At 35.4% G+C, this 17,500-nt stretch overlaps 1 protein-coding gene across 4 annotated transcripts in view; it reads right to left on the bottom strand.

Annotated features, from left to right (window-relative positions):
- The window catches only part of LOC125027199 (anillin-like), a 71,973-nt gene that overhangs the window by 46,995 nt on the left and 7,478 nt on the right, over window positions 1-17,500 (bottom strand). The window contains exons 3-5 of one of the 4 annotated variants that reach the window (XM_047616125.1): window positions 8,494-9,227; window positions 8,321-8,353; window positions 7,981-8,175 (exon numbers count right to left, since the gene is read on the bottom strand). In XM_047616125.1, the coding sequence (XP_047472081.1) occupies window positions 7,981-8,175; window positions 8,321-8,353; window positions 8,494-9,227 (962 nt within the window). Of the gene's footprint in view, window positions 1-7,785; window positions 8,176-8,320; window positions 8,354-8,493; window positions 9,228-17,500 lie in introns of all 4 variants that reach the window. The other 3 variants (XM_047616123.1, XM_047616126.1, XM_047616124.1) reach the window with 3 other exon arrangements.

Raw genomic sequence — 17,500 nt, forward strand, 5'->3', positions numbered from 1 at the left:
TCGTCCCATCTCTCTCTCTCGTCTCTCCTCTCTCTCTCTCTCTCTCTCTCTCTTTCTCTCCCTCAACCTCTCTCTCTCTCTCTCCTCTCTCTCTCCTCCTCTCTCTATCTCTCATCTATCTCCTTCACAACCTCCCCTCTCCTCTCCTCCCTTCTCCTCCTCTCCTCTCCTCTCACTCTCTCTCTTCTCCCTCCTCTCTCTCTCACTCTCCTTCTCGCCCCACCTCTCTCTCTCTCTCATCTTCTTTCTCCAACCTCTCTACTTCTCTCTTTCTCTCTCTCTCTCTTCTCTCTCATCCCCACTCTCCCTCTCTCTCTCTCTCACCTCTCTCTCTCCTCCTCCTCTCTCCTCTCTCTCTCTCTCCCTCCCTCCCCTCCTCTCCTCTCTCTCTCTCCTCTCTCTCCTCCTCAGGTGCGTCTCTCTCTCTCTTCCTCTCTCTCTCTCTCCCACCTTCTCTCTCTCTCCTCTCTCCACTCTCTCTCCTTCTCTCTTCTCCATCCTCCTCTCTCCTCCTCTCCTCTCTCTCTCCTCTTCTCTCTCCTCTCCTCCCCCTCTTTCCTCTTCTCTCCTCTCTCTCCTCTCTCCTCCTCTCTTCCTCTCTCCTCTCCTCTCTCTCTCTCCCTCTCTCTCTCTTCTCTCCTCTTCCTCTCTCTCTCTCTCTCTTCCTCTCTCTCTCTCTCCTCTCTCCACTCTCTCTCTCTCTCTCTCTCTCTCTCTCTCATCTCTCTCCTCTCCCCTCTCTCCTTCTCTCTCCCTCTCTCTCTCTCACGTCCTCTCTCTCCTCTCTCTCTCCTATCCTCTCTCTCCTCTCTTCTCTCTCTCTCCCTCCCCACCTCTCCACCTCTCTCTCTCTCTCTCTCATCTATCTATCTCTTCTATCTATCTATCTACTCTCCATCTACTACCTATCTCATCTCTCATCTCTCTCTTCCTCTCCTCTCTCTCTCGTTCTCACCAACCACTCTCTCTCTCTCTTCTTCTCCCAACCTCTCTCTCTCTCTTCTACTCTCTCTTTTCGTTCTCCCAAACCTCTCTCCTCTCTCTCTCATTCTTCATCACCAACCTCTCTCTCTCTCTCATCTCTATCTCCCAACCTCTCTCTCTCTCTCCTCTCTTCTCCCAACCTCTCTCTCTCTCTCTCTCGTTCTCACTCCAAACCTCTCTCCTCCTCTCTCTCTCTCTCTCTCTCTCATCTCTCTCTCTCTCTCTCACTCTCTCTCTCTCTCTCTCTCTCCTCTCTCTCCTCTCTCTCTCTCTCTCCCTCTCTCTCTCTGAGTCTAGCCGCCGTGGTGAACGGACGTGTTTTTGCTTCCTCTCCGCCGCCGCCTAACAGCTCAGCAAACCATGGCATCCCATGGTCCCACAGAGTCAGAGGGAAATCTGACTACCCTCCCCGGGTCACAGGGGGCCAGCCAGGGAGCTTCCCCGGTGCTCCCTCGCCCATGACGATGGGCACCCCCATGGCAGCCAGGGTCAAGGCTGCCCCCCCGCCCAGGGCAAAGGGCGACTCAGCAACCCAGACAACCACAGCAGCCCGATCAGTAATTACAACAGTGATAAAACTGAGAACAATGAAGACAGAAAAGCCGTCTATCAGGTAGGCAGCATAACCATAGTGTTAAACACGATCCTATGCTTTATTGCAACAAAAAAAGCATGGGCTCGGATGGTTCTGTGTGATCAAATCCGGAAACTGTATAGCCCGGATGAGATCGAAAACGCCTACAATATCATTCTGCATATATCAGACTCAAGAAGGACAAGAAATATAACTAAAGACATTAAAAGGATGACAAACTCCATAGTGCATACCATGATCGATCAGTGTTTAAAAAAGGACAATACAGTGTTTGCTACAACAACGACAGACACTCCCGCCACTGACTGGTCTCCACCACCTAAGAAAACAGGTATCTCTACACCATTTGTAAAAATCTTTCAAAAACCAAAACACCAAAATACACAAACACAACACGAACCCTCCCTCATCAATCAAGATCTTATTGAAAATAAGATTGAACTGCTGATCGGAATGTTCTCCGAACAACAATCTGCAATCAACAGTCTAATTAGCCAAGGTGCGATGCCTTCTCAGCCGCAGGAATGCGGAAAGGAAGCTTTCGTCACAACATCCTCGACCACATCCCATCACGCAATATCTGATCTCCCAACCCCTGCCCACGATCAATCCGCCTACCAATCCTTCCCCTTTGCATCCCCTCCCCCTGGCAAAATGACATCTACCTCTACACCACAAATTAAACACACTCCTACGCCCACCACGGCAGCACCCACGACCATCGCCTCTCCTAGCTCCCCCCCACCACCACCACCCTCCCCCACCACTCCGTCCCCACTACCCACTCCCTCTCTACCCACTCTGACCCAGCAGACTCACGATCTTGCTGACGCGCCAGCCACCCCTCGTCCGGAGCCACATAAGCGTCTGCCCAAAAACAACGCTGACTCGTCCCCAAACGGTATGAGGAACGAAGCCTCTACACAAGTCACACCTAGGAGAAGCTACGTTAGAAATAGTAAAAGGAAAAACAAGCAAAAAAATCTCCCACCAAATCGCCAGTGGGAAGACACGACACACCACCACGTGCCTGGAGTACCTGCCCCCCCTACTACCCCTCCTGCTCCACAAACACCACAGCTCATCATCAACAACTACGCGGAACGGGCGGAAATAAACAAACAAACACACGAGCAGCCGCAGCCCCACCAAGATGAGGAAGGTTTCGTTCAAGTCAACTCCAGAAAACAAAAAAGAAAAACAAGGGAGGAACGCCACTCGCCAAAACCCTTGCAAGGTGCCGACCGTCCTCAGGTAGTGTACCTTTATATCACGAGTTACCACCCAGATACAGATGAAGACGATATTGAAGACTTCTTGGAAAATAATTCCAATCAAATTGCCAATGTCAAAGCCTTTAAAACAAAAATGACACATGATTACTACTCTAGCTTCACAGTCACCATAAGGGGCAAAGATATAAAACCACATATTTTCTTAGAGTCCGACATCTTTCCCAACAACGTAAAAGTATTCCTAAATAGAAACAAGTACAAAGGCGAGCAGAATGTTTGACGTCGTAAATCCGGCGGTCAAACCACTTAACACCATCACTATAGAACACATCAATGCACAGTCCCTCCTCGGTCATTTCGAAGAAATCAAATTGATAATTAAGGAGAGAAACATTGATATTTTGTGTATCAGTGAAACCTGGCTTCACCAAGAAATATCGAGCAGTTTCATCAGCATCCCAAACTTTCACGTCTACAGATGTGATGCAGGACGTGGAGGTGGAGTCTGCATATATGTAAGCGATACCCTTAAATCAAATAAGATATCCTCTGCAACTGTAAATCATACAGCAGTAGAGGACATCTGGGTAACCGTACAAAGCAGTATGTATCCTTCCTTCCTCGTCGGCACAATCTACAGACACCCTCATGCCACCACAGAATCATTTGACTACCTAGAAAATATTTTCAGAGAAATGTCAACAAAGAGAAAACCACTTTTCATCTTAGGTGATTTAAATGACGATCTAAGTAAACCAAATGCAAAATTAAATGGGATAATTAACAAAAACAAATTAAAACAACTTATAAAGAAGCCTACAAGGATTACAGAAAACACCTCATCCATATTGGATGTTATAATAACAAACAGACCCGATATTACACTACACGCAGACGCTGTCCCAAGCCACATTGCTGATCACGAGCTTATAACCTTGACCTTGAATATAGTAAAGACAAAACGAAAACCAGTCAGTAAAACCTCTCGCGACCTAACGCAGTACGATCCTCAATTATTCTGTCAACATATTATAGCCAATGACTCGTCACTGTCAGAGATCTTAACAACTGACGACGTTGACAGACAAGTTAATATTCTTACAAACGTGATAAAGAACGGCATCGATGCCTGCGCTCCTTTTAAAACAAAAACAGTTAGGCGTCCTCCCGCCCCCTGGATAAATGACAACATTAAGAGGGCCATAAATGATAGAAATAATACTCACAAAGCTCTCAAGATAAACAGATTTGACTCCACCCTTCAGGCTGAATACAAACAAAAGAAGAAAAATGTGAAAACACTCCTCCGCTGGGCGAAAACTAATTATTTTAAAAATAAGTTCAATGAATGCAGAAGCGATTCTGCTGAAACGTGGAAACTAGTAAATACATTAGTGCCTAAGAAGAAACAAAATACAGACACCTCCCAAAATTCCATAAATAATACAGAATACTTTAATAACTTCTTTGCAGAAGTAGGTAGACGCACTTTTGAACAGACAACCGCCCCCACATATCAACACAACATAAACGAAACGAACACTACAACAAACTTCTTCAGACCGCAACCAGTAGAAGTAGAAACAATTATCCTAACAATAAAACACTTAAAAAAGACAAATTCAGTGGGAGCAGATGGAATTGCACATCGTTTCATAAACGATAGTTTACCAGCAATTGCATACTATCTGACAGTAATTATTAATACATCTATAGTCACCGGTGTTTATCTATCACTTTGGAAACAGGCATCATAACTCCGATTTTCAAATCCGGTGACAGAGACGAAATCAATAATTATCGACCCATCACTATACTACCAGTAATATCTAAAGTTCTCGAAAAAATAGTTGCAAACCAATTAACAACATTTTTAGAAGCGAATAACCTTATATCTAACACGCAACACGGTTTTAGGAATAAATTATCAACCGAAACGGCATTACTAAAAGTCACAAATGAAATATATAATAATATAGACAATAACCAGATCAATTTGCTCACTCTATGTGATTTATCGAAGGCCTTTGACAGTGTCAGCCATGAATTACTTGTAAACAAACTAACAAATCACGAAATTGATAATTTCTGGTTCAAAAGTTACCTGTCCGCGAGAACTCAATCTGTCAAAATCCATGAAAAAGTATCATCAATGCAATCAGTTTCATTCGGTGTTCCACAAGGCTCAATCCTTGGCCCAATCTTATTTACTATATTCATAAATGATTTATCATCAATTGCAAAAAACTGTCTTCTTGTTCAGTACGCCGACGACTCTCAATTTCTTCACGCTGCCTCTGTAGACAATCTAAATGAGTTGATAGAAAAGACTAAACAGACCCTAACAGAAGCAAAAAATTACTTCGATATGAATGGCCTGAAACTAAATCCACAAAAAACACAATGTATTTTCATTGGCAGCCGTCAGAACATAGCAAAAATACCCACAGATACAGTTATTGATTTCCAAGGTTGCTTCATCAAACCCAACACAACAGTAAACAACCTAGGGGTACACGTAGACAGATACATGACATTCGAGACACACATTGATCACATCTACAGAAAAGTAATGGGCACACTGATATACTTGAATCATATAAAAAATAAAATACCCACAGAAACAAGAATTGCTGTTATACAAACACTAGCACTTAATATCCTTAACTACTGTCTTAACATCTGGGGCTCCACAAACAAAACACAAATACAAAGGACACAGAAACTACAGAACTTCGCGGCAAGAGTAGCACTGGGAAATTTAAATAAATATGACCACATCACACCACATATAAACAAACTAAAATGGCTAAAAGTACAACAGAAACACAAATATGACACGTGTATTCTGATCCATAAAATAATACAAGGAAATTACCCAAATTGGCTATTACCTATACAAACAACAGGTAACATAACAGGTGTCCTACAAGGCAAAATAACTCCTTATATATCAAAAGATCGAATACAGAAACCGGGGCAAGAAATATGCAAATCCGAGGACTGGTGATCTGGAACCAACTACCAGAAAATATTAGAAATATCTCCAACCAAAAAACATTTAAAACAAAAGTGAAAGAACATCTACTGAAATATCAATGACATCAGGCGTGTGAACATCTAGCCAAGTACGAAATTTCAGTTATCTGGGATATTAATGTTCTATCTAATCTTGTTAAACAAGCACTGTACAATATCTATGTATATAACATCCTATTACATAATGTAAACAACATATCTATAAATGTAATACCCATTGTAATTAGTGGAATAAAGTGTTTGAATTTGAATTTGAATTTGAACTCTCTCGTTCTCCCAACCTCTCTCTGTCTCTCTCTCTCGTTCTCCCAACCTCTCTCTGTCTCTCTCTCTCGTTCTCCCAACCTCTCTCTCTCTCTCTCTCTCTCTCTCTCTCTCTCTCTCTCTCTCGTTCTCCCAACCTCTCTCTCTCTCTCTCTCTCTCGTTCTCCCAACCTCTCTCTCTCTCGTTCTCCCAACCTCTCTCTCTCTCGTTCTCCCAACCTCTCTCTCTCTCGTTCTCCCAACCTCTCTCTCTCTCGTTCTCCCAACCTCTCTCTCTCTCTCTCTTTCGTTCTCCCAACCTCTCTCTCTCTCTCTCTTTCGTTCTCCCACCCTCTCTCTCTCTCTCTTTCGTTCTCCCAACCTCTCTCTCTCTCTCTTTCGTTCTCCCAACCTCTCTCTCTCTCTCTTTCGTTCTCCCAACCTCTCTCTCTCTCTCTTTCGTTCTCCCAACCTCTCTCTCTCTCTCTTTCGTTCTCCCAACCTCTCTCTCTCTCTCTTTCGTTCTCCAAACCTCTCTCTCTCTCTCTTTCGTTCTCCAAACCTCTCTCTCTCTCTCTTTCGTTCTCCAAACCTCTCTCTCTCTCTCTTTCGTTCTCCAAACCTCTCTCTCTCTCTCTTTCGTTCTCCAAACCTCTCTCTCTCTCTCTTTCGTTCTCCAAACCTCTCTCTCTATCTCTCGTTCTCCAAACCTCTCTCTCTATATCTCGTTATCATGACTTTAATAAAAATAACACCATCAATATTTCATAGCATTATGAAAAATAACAACAATAATAACAATAACAAGAACAACAAGGAAAGGTGAAATCAAGTAAGGTCACAAGGTCTACTAACTGACTCCTTTGTGGCTAAGCACTTGCAGAAACATCTAAATGTACAGACATTTCATTAAAAAATTCTAAATATTTCTGACAATATTTATGGTAAATGAGTATAATGTTAGTGTTTAAGGGGACCGTCCCTCAAAATAGTGGTGGCAGGCTAAAAATGTGGAGGACGAAGGGGGGTAAATTTGTTTCATTTCAATAAAATCCAAACGGTCCTCAAAATTGGTTATTTTCTCATTATAGCATTCTACATCTTTATAAGCTAGAGCATACTACCAGGGCATCTTCATTTAAGTTATATCTCATGTGAAAATGTATACAAAACTTACATTTTAGAAGAAAATATCTAAAAAAAAAAATCATCATACATCATTCATTATTTCTGATATTAAGTGCTTATTCCCTTGCTCCTCGCAAGAAATAACCCCAGTTGGTCTCTAATAGTCATTTGGTTTTCCTCATTTGTGTACATATACCACAGGATAGCTAATGCCATCATCACCCCGCCTCCACCAGGGGTGGTCCCCTTAATTGGCTATAACATAAGCCTACTTTGAGCACTCAGGGGCAAAAAGCAAACAACTTCAAGCAAGCTCAACTGTGCATGAGTGACAGTTTCGCCATGATGTGACAGGATATCACTGCATAAAGGATTAAAAACTTTTAAGAGAGGGTCTTGTAATGTAAAAATTTGCATTACAGTCAAAATAAGAAGGGTGTCAGAATGAATGCCTATCAAATGTGATAATACATCCTGTTTATAAAGCATAAGCATTTTAATTTTAGTTATTCCTAACATGCCAAACTTGGCACAACAGAAAAAAAAAAAAAGTTATCATACCTTCCTAGAGTTCTGCCTTGGGCTGGGCACACAAGGTCGCTGCTTAGCAGGGCTAGAACATGGACTTTTGGGGAGACACGATACAACAACAGGTGGAAGAGGAGGTGGCGGTGGCGGAGTACTAGAAGTGGCAGGCTTGGCTGCATTTAAGCAGACAGAAGTTGTATTCAAGCTTTCCTTTAGTGGACTCCTCACCTTGTTTGGGCTGTTGCTCATCACAATGTCTGCCAGACTCATGCATTTTGCTTGGGTGGGACTAGAGAAGTCTACTTCACCCTGTGTCATCTGCACTTGCTTCTCTGGAGAGATGTCTCGTTTCACCTTCTCTTCTTTCTTGAAGTCATAATAAAGGCGAGAACGTGACTCAGTTGGAGTAAAACCTTGTGCTTCCTGTGGGATATTCCAATTGTTTTATTTTTTCAAAAGTATAAATGACCTGTTTATCTATTATCCATAAATGATTCAAATATTTCTTTTTACAGAAACATAGTCCATGGCTTTACTACCACAGATAAAAAAATGTTAACACACATACCAATATGCTTTGCAAATCCTCATTTACTGTTTCCTGGAAAGAGTTAAGCATGCACTACAGTACTATGACTTGATATTATAAACATGCACAAAAAACAAGCTGACTTTAGTTCCCATACTTTTTTTTACATCTGATCAATCTAACCTTACTACATTAATATATGAAGCACTTACCAGAGAATTAAGGAGTCCTCTGTCCCAGTTTAACTTTTTGGTAGGAGAGGCAGGGCTCTCTGCCTGTGATAGCATTTGCTTGGCTCTTGACAGATCTGACTCTGATGCATACTTGGACTGAGAGGATGTACAAGCATGAGAACTAGGAATACTGCAGGAGGGTGTCATGCTTGAGGCAGCAGAGACAGCCAAGGACCCACCACCTGCACCCTGAACCATACCTGCAGGACCATCACCGAAGAAGTATTTGGGCACTGTGTCTAAGTTGGATGCTGAATTACCAGAGTAAATGGGACTCTGCAAACCAATGGATGATACTGCTGTGCAACCCACTACTTGTGTTGTTGCTCCATGCAATGTTACCATTCCAGATAAACTTGGCTCATGCATATTCTTATGTTGGCCATGCACTTGTGAAGCAGAGAAAGCTGGGCTACCCACTACCACTACCTGAGAGCCATGATTGGTAGAATGATATGTGTAGTCATCCTCCCACTCCCTCATCTGCTGACATCTCCTGGCAAGAGCTGACAGCCCAGCTCGGCAAGGAGAAGTAGGTTCCACACTTGTGGACACTTTACTAGATACGAGACAATCAGCTCCATCCTGACACTCGCCAAGACCTGGTGAGGGGGCCTTTCTTGGGTTACATTGCTTCTTTGGGATCTTACATTCTGTTGTTTCACTATTAACTAACTGTAGGGGCATTGCTGGCTCTGATAACTGACTTTCATCTGCAAATGAAAATAAGCAAATAAATAAGCAAAACAAAACAAAAAAGTAAAGTAAAGTGTATATCTATACATATGTAAATATATGCATGTTAATATATCTATGTGTGTGTGTATATATATATATATATATATATATATATACATATATGTACATATACATGTAAATGTATATGAGTGTGAATGAGAATTTAAATGAGTATGTGCATATACGAGTGCATTTGCATTTCCACATTATTTCCACATTATTTCCACACACACACACACACACACACACACACACACACACACACACACACACACACACACACACACACACACACACACACACACACACACATACACATACACACATATATGTATATGTGTTTATAGACAGATATATATATATAGATATAGATATATAGATAGAGATATATATATATAGATAGATATATATATATAGAAAGAGATATATATAGATATAGACATATAAATAGATATAGATATAAATAGATATATATATATACCACAAACACACACACGTTTATATACACATATATATGTATATCTAAATATATATAAATATAAATGCATACATATATATACACATATAAAGAATGAAGAGGTAAACTAAGACAGCCGTAAAGAACTTCATGAAATAATGCAAACGTTTCAAAGACAATAAAATCTCCATCGTCAGTGCTGTGATTAATAAACCAAAAAGATAAAAATGCAGTTAGACAATTGAAAATTGGTATACAATTAGGTGGATGTTAATGTAAAAGATAAATTAATATACCTAAAAACCAAAGACATAATTCAACAAACAAAAATTTTATAACAAGCAAATATATATGAACGTAAAAAAAAACAAAAAAACTCAGGCCTCCCCCTGAGTAGACCATCCTTCTCTTCCATAAGAGAGCACTTCCTCCATCACTGACATTATTTTTCTAGCACAGATTTTTGTATACTCTCGTCCCATTCCTTGTGCCAAGATCTCGTCATTTCAGAATCCCTGTTTATACAGAAAATGTCTCCTGAGCTTAACAACACCTCCACAGCAACCACCTTGTTCACACATTAGACTCGCTTACACACCCTTAATGGTCAGTTTACTCTTTTGTGTCTTTTCTTCTGCGTCTTCTTTTACGTTCCTATATATATCCTTGTATTACATTTTTTTGTTGAATTATGTCTTTGGTTTTTATGTATATTAATTTGTCTTTTACATTAACATTCACCTAATTGTACACCAATTTTGAACTATGTTTTTTTTGTCTTTTTTCAATTGTCTAACTGCATTTTTATCTTTTTGGTTCATTAATCACAGCACTAATGATGGAGATTTAATGGTCTTTGAAACGTTTGGAATAAATCATGAAGTTCTTCACAGTCCTCTTAGTATACCTCTTCATTCTTACTATAAGACGCCTGAGCAGCAAGCCTATAACATACACATATATATATAAACATACATACATATTCATATATACATATATACATATACACATATACATATATGTACAAATATATGTATATATGTATATGTATATATACATGTACGTATGTATATATATACATATAAATATGTTTGTGTGTGTTTGTGTGTGTGTGTGTGTGGTTGTGTGTGTGTGTGTGGTTGTGTGTGTGTGTGTGTGTGTGTGTGTGTGTGTGTGTGTGTGTGTGTGTGTGTGTGTGTGTGTGTGTGTGTGTGTGTGTGTGTGTGTGTGTGTGTCTGTGTGTGTCTGTGTGTGTCTGTGTGTGTGTCTGTGTGTGTGTCTGTGTGTGTGTCTGTGTGTGTGTCTGTGTGTGTGTCTGTGTGTGTGTGTAAGCATGTATTATGTAATTAGGTATGTATTTATGTATGTATGTACACGTATACATACGTATATATAAATATACATGTTTTATATATATATATATATATATATATATATATATATATATATACGTCTATATATATACATATACATATAAATGTATATTATATATACATATTTTATATATAAATATATACAGAAATATATAAATAAATATACAAAAAATATATATACATATATATGTATATATATAAATATATACTATATATATATATATATATATATATATATATGTATGTATATATAAATATATGTATATATATAAATATATGTACATATATATATATATATGTACATATATAAATATATATACATATATATACATAAAGATATATAATATATATACATATAAATATGTATATATATGTATATATACACACACACACACACATATATATATATATATATATATATATATATATATATATATACATATATATATATATATATATACATATATATATAAATACATATACATATGTATATATACATATATATAAATATATATACATATATATATAAATATATATACATATATATATAAATATATATACATATATATATAGATATTAACTAATTTGCCACGGATTTATGTTCTGTCCCCTGTAGTTTTTGGTGAATTTTGTTACATACAGATGGCTCCACATGTGCTCAGCTGGCAAGGAGTCTATCAGTAGGCCTATTCGTTGAATTGGCGGGAAAATGTGTTTTTCTTATTAATACCATTGTCATCCATAATGTTATTATTGTTATTGATGTTATGATAATTAAATTGTCATTAAAATATTTTAGACAATTAAATGATACAAACGACCCTTTCCTAAAGTGAAGGAAAAGGGTAAACAGGAGAGATAGGTAGTTCTGATATGGGTTGAAATGGGTTAACATACATGCTCATATATATCCTTAAACGTATGCATCTATATATATTTACATATATATATATGCATATATATTTACATATACACATGTATATATATTTACATATATACATGTATATATATTTACATATATACATGTATATATAGTTAGATATATACATGTATATATATTTACATATATAAATATATAAATATGTACATATTTTATATATATACATACATGAAATGGGTTAACATACATGCTCATATATATCCTTACACGTATGTATCTATATATATTTACATATATATATATATGCATATATATTTACATATACACATGTATATATATTTACATATATACATGTATACATATTTACATATATACATGTATATATAGTTAGATATATACATGTATATATATTTACATATATAAATATATAAATATGTACATATTTTATATATATACATACATGCATATATACATGTACCCATATATATTCAATATATTTATATTTATTTATGAATATCTATTTATCTATAGCTATAGCTATATCTTTATATATACATATATATAATTATATTATATAATATATATAATATATAAAATATATATGATATATATAATATATATAATATATAATAATATATATAATATCATATATATATATATATATATATATATATATATATATATATATATATATATATAATGCATACGTATATGTATATATCATATACTTATATTTACATATATATAATATATATAAAATATATATAATATATATATCATATACATATATATATTATATATATATATTATATATATATTATATACATATCATATATATATAATATATTTATATATATTTTATGTATATATATATCATATACATATATATATTTTATGTATATATATATATATCATATACATATATATATTTTATGTATATATATATATATCATATACATATATATATCATATACATATATATATCATATACATATATATATATCAATACATATATATATCATATACATATATATATATCATATATATACTGTATGTACATATCATATATATATGTACATATATATATTTTATACATATATATATCATATACATATATATATATCATATACATATATATATATCATATACATTTATATATCATATACATACATATTTATATATATCATATACATATATATATGTCATATACATATATATATGTCATATACATATATATATGTCATATACATATATATATATATCATATACATATATATATATGTCATATACATATATATATATATATATATGTATATGACATATATATATATATGTATATGATATATATATATATGTATATGACATATATATATGTATATGACATATATATATGTATATGACATATATATATGTATATGATATATATAAATATGTATGTATATGATATATATATGTATATGATATATATATATATGTATATGATATATATATATATATGTATATGATATATATATATGTATATGATATATATATATGTATATGATATATATATGTATATGATATATATATATATGTATATGATATATATATATATATGTATATATGTATATGATATATATATATATGTATATGATATATATATATGTATATGATATATATATGTATATGATATATATATATGTATATGATATATATATATATATGTATATATGTATATGATATATATATATATGTATATGATATATATATATGTATATGATATATATATATGTATATATGTATATGATATATATATATGTATATGATATATATATGTATATGATATATATATATATGTATATGACATATATATATATGTATATGATATATATATATGTATATGACATATATATATGTCATATACATATATATATATATCATATACATATATATATATGTCATATACATATATATATATCATATACATATATATATCATATACATATATATATATCATATACATATATACATATATATATATCATATACATATATATATATCATATACATATATATATATATATCATATACATATATACATATATATATATATCATATACATATATATATATCATATACATATATATATATCATATACATATATATATATCATATACATATATATATATCATATACATATATACATATATATATATATCATATACATATATATATATATCATATACATATATATATCATATACATATATATATCATATACATATATATATATATCATATACATATATATATATATCATATACATATATATATATCATATACATATATATATATCATATACATATATATATCATATACATATATATATCATATACATATACATATATCATATACATATATATATATATCATATACATATATATATATATATATATCATATACATATATATATATATCATATACATATATATCATATACATATATATATATATCATATACATATATATATATATCATATACATATATATATATCATATACATATATATATATATTTTCATATATATATCATATACATATAAATATTTATTTCATATACATATATATATATTTCATATACATATATATATGTTTCATATACATATATATATATCATTTACATATATATATATGTAAATGATATATATATATATATGTAAATGATATATATATATATATTATTATTTACATATATATATATCATTTACATATATATATATATATCATTTACATATATATATATATATCATTTACATATATATATATCATTTACATATATATATATATATTTACATACACATATATATATATCATATACATATACATATATATATATCATATACATATATATATCATATACATATATATATATATCACATACATATATATATAAATATATATATCATATACATATACATCATACATAAATATATCATATACATAAATATATGATATATATATATCATATTTATATATATGGTATATATCATGTATATATCATATATATATCATATATATAAGATATATATATGATATATATAAGATATATATATGTATATGATATATCATATTTATATATATGCTATATGATATATATGATATATATGATATATATCATATACATATGTATATGATATATATATATGATATATATGATATGTATATGATATACATATTTGATATATATCATATATTTATATATATCATATACAAATGTATATCATATACAGATGTACGTCATATACATCTATATATATATATATATATATATATGTATATTATATATATGTGTATAAGATATATATATAATATATATGTATATGTATATGACATATATATGTATGATATATATCATCATCACCACCTTTTCTTTCCACCTAAGAGGGTCCCTCATGACGAGCCGCCAGGCAGCCCATCTCTAGTTCCTCACAACAGGTTTGATCGATCTGCCAAAGCCACGACCTTCTTGGTCGTCCCACAGGCCTCCTCCATCCAGGGTTGTCTCGGACAGAGACAACCTGATGGGCAGGATCATCCTGTGGGAGTCGAGCCAAGTGGCCATATAGCCTGAGTTGGCAATCACGGTTTGTGCAAGTCACAGGTCCTGTACCGGTCTGACGGTGCAGCCGTTGGTTGGACACATGGTCCTGCCAACTGTACCCCATGATCCAGCGCAAGGATCTGTTACAAAGGCATCAAGACAGATTCCAGAGCACAAGATAGTGTCCAAGTTTCACTACCATAGAGTAAAACTGGCAGTATCAGGGCCTTGAAAACACGTAACTTGGTCCTTCTGCACAGGTACCGACATCTCCAAATACTCTTGTCGAGAGATTTCATGACCCCTGCTACCAGGCCAATCCGTCTACTGACTTCTTGGTGTGACAGCCCAGAGTCGTGAACTGCACTACCGAGGTATATAAAGCTCTTTGTGACTTTGATATTTTCACCGCAAGCCCCCAAAATCCTGGATCTTGGTCTTGGTCCATGAGACCTCTCGCCCCAGAGGCTTCGCTTCATTGCTAAATGCATCAAGAGCCGCCACTAGGGTTTCCAGAGATTCAGAGAGCATGGCAACATCATCAGCAAAGTCAAAGTCTGTAACCTTGATATTGCCCAGAGTTGCTCCACAGTTCCTTTGGACAGTAGCTCTACCCAGTATCCAATCCATGCAAGTGTTGAAAAGTGTTGGTGCAAGAACACAGCCTTGCCTCACACCTGAACTAACAGGGAAGAAGCTCGACAGGCCCCCACCACACTTTACAGCACTTTCAGTGCCTGTATACAGGTTGGCTATTAGTCCAATAATCCTTGTTGGAATTCCTCTTAGCCTCAGAATCTCCCAGAGTGATTCGCGATGCAATGTGTCAAACGCAGCCCACGTCCGAACTCACGACGGCGCTCTACAATGAATCGAAGCGCCAGGATGCGGTCTATTGCAGACTTACCAGGAGTTAATCCAGATTGCTCCGCCCTTTGCTGCCTCAACAGGCGGTCCCTGATACGTCTCAGTAAGATGTACACGAGTACCTTGCCTGGTACACTGAGTAGTGTAATGCCTCGGTGATTGATGCAGTCCCACCGATCACCTTTCCCCTTCCAGAGAGGGATGACCACACCCCTCAGCAGGTCAGGGGGAAAGGTACCAGTCTGCCAGATGGCAGACAGGACTGCATGCAAGCCCTTTGCCAAAGGTTCTCCACCAGCCTTTAACAATTCGGCTGGGATGCCACAAATACCTGCTGCTTTACCACTCTTCAGCTTGGAGATCACCCCCCTGATTTCGGTCAGGGAGGGTGGATCCTCGCTGATGGGTGGGTCTGGCAGAGGAGTCTCAACATTACCCGAATCCATGTTAACTGTTGGTGGATCAACTTTATACAAATGCTCAAAATACTCAGCCCAACGCACACGCACCCCATCAGGATCTGTGAGGAGGGCTTGGAGTTCAGCTTTCTCAGGGCTTGGTAGGCAGGACGAAGGTCATTTACAAGGAAATGGCTTTCGACCTCCTCTGCAAGACTACTGATAAACTGTTCCTTATCCCTTCTCAACAGTGACCTAGTCCTGCGCACCAGAGAGCGGTGCAAGTTGCATTCCCCTGACAATCAGGCCGCACGACAAGCATCTGTGGCTTCAGGTGTCTCATGCAAGATGGAATTCTGTCTTGTTCTTGGACCCGGAGAGTAGCCACAACTAATCTATGATCAGTTCCACAGAAATCAGCACTTCGATACACCCTGCAGTTCTGGAGGATCCTCCACCGAGTGCTAACGAGGATGTGGTCGATCTCTTTGGCCACTCTACCTGTACCGCTGTACCAAGTCCAACGATGCGGGTCAGAACGCTGATACCAGGAGCCAGAAATCCTCAATTTCTGAGACCTAGCAATGTCACGGAAAAGGAGGCAACAAACCGTTTAGTTGTTGGTGCTGGGGGGAGGGCTAAAGTCCCTCCCACCCAGCAAATACGGCGGGCTGTGGGTCCCTCTGGGTTGGCGACCG

Source organism: Penaeus chinensis, chromosome 7, assembly GCF_019202785.1.
Source record: "Penaeus chinensis breed Huanghai No. 1 chromosome 7, ASM1920278v2, whole genome shotgun sequence".
Taxonomy (NCBI): domain Eukaryota; kingdom Metazoa; phylum Arthropoda; class Malacostraca; order Decapoda; family Penaeidae; genus Penaeus; species Penaeus chinensis.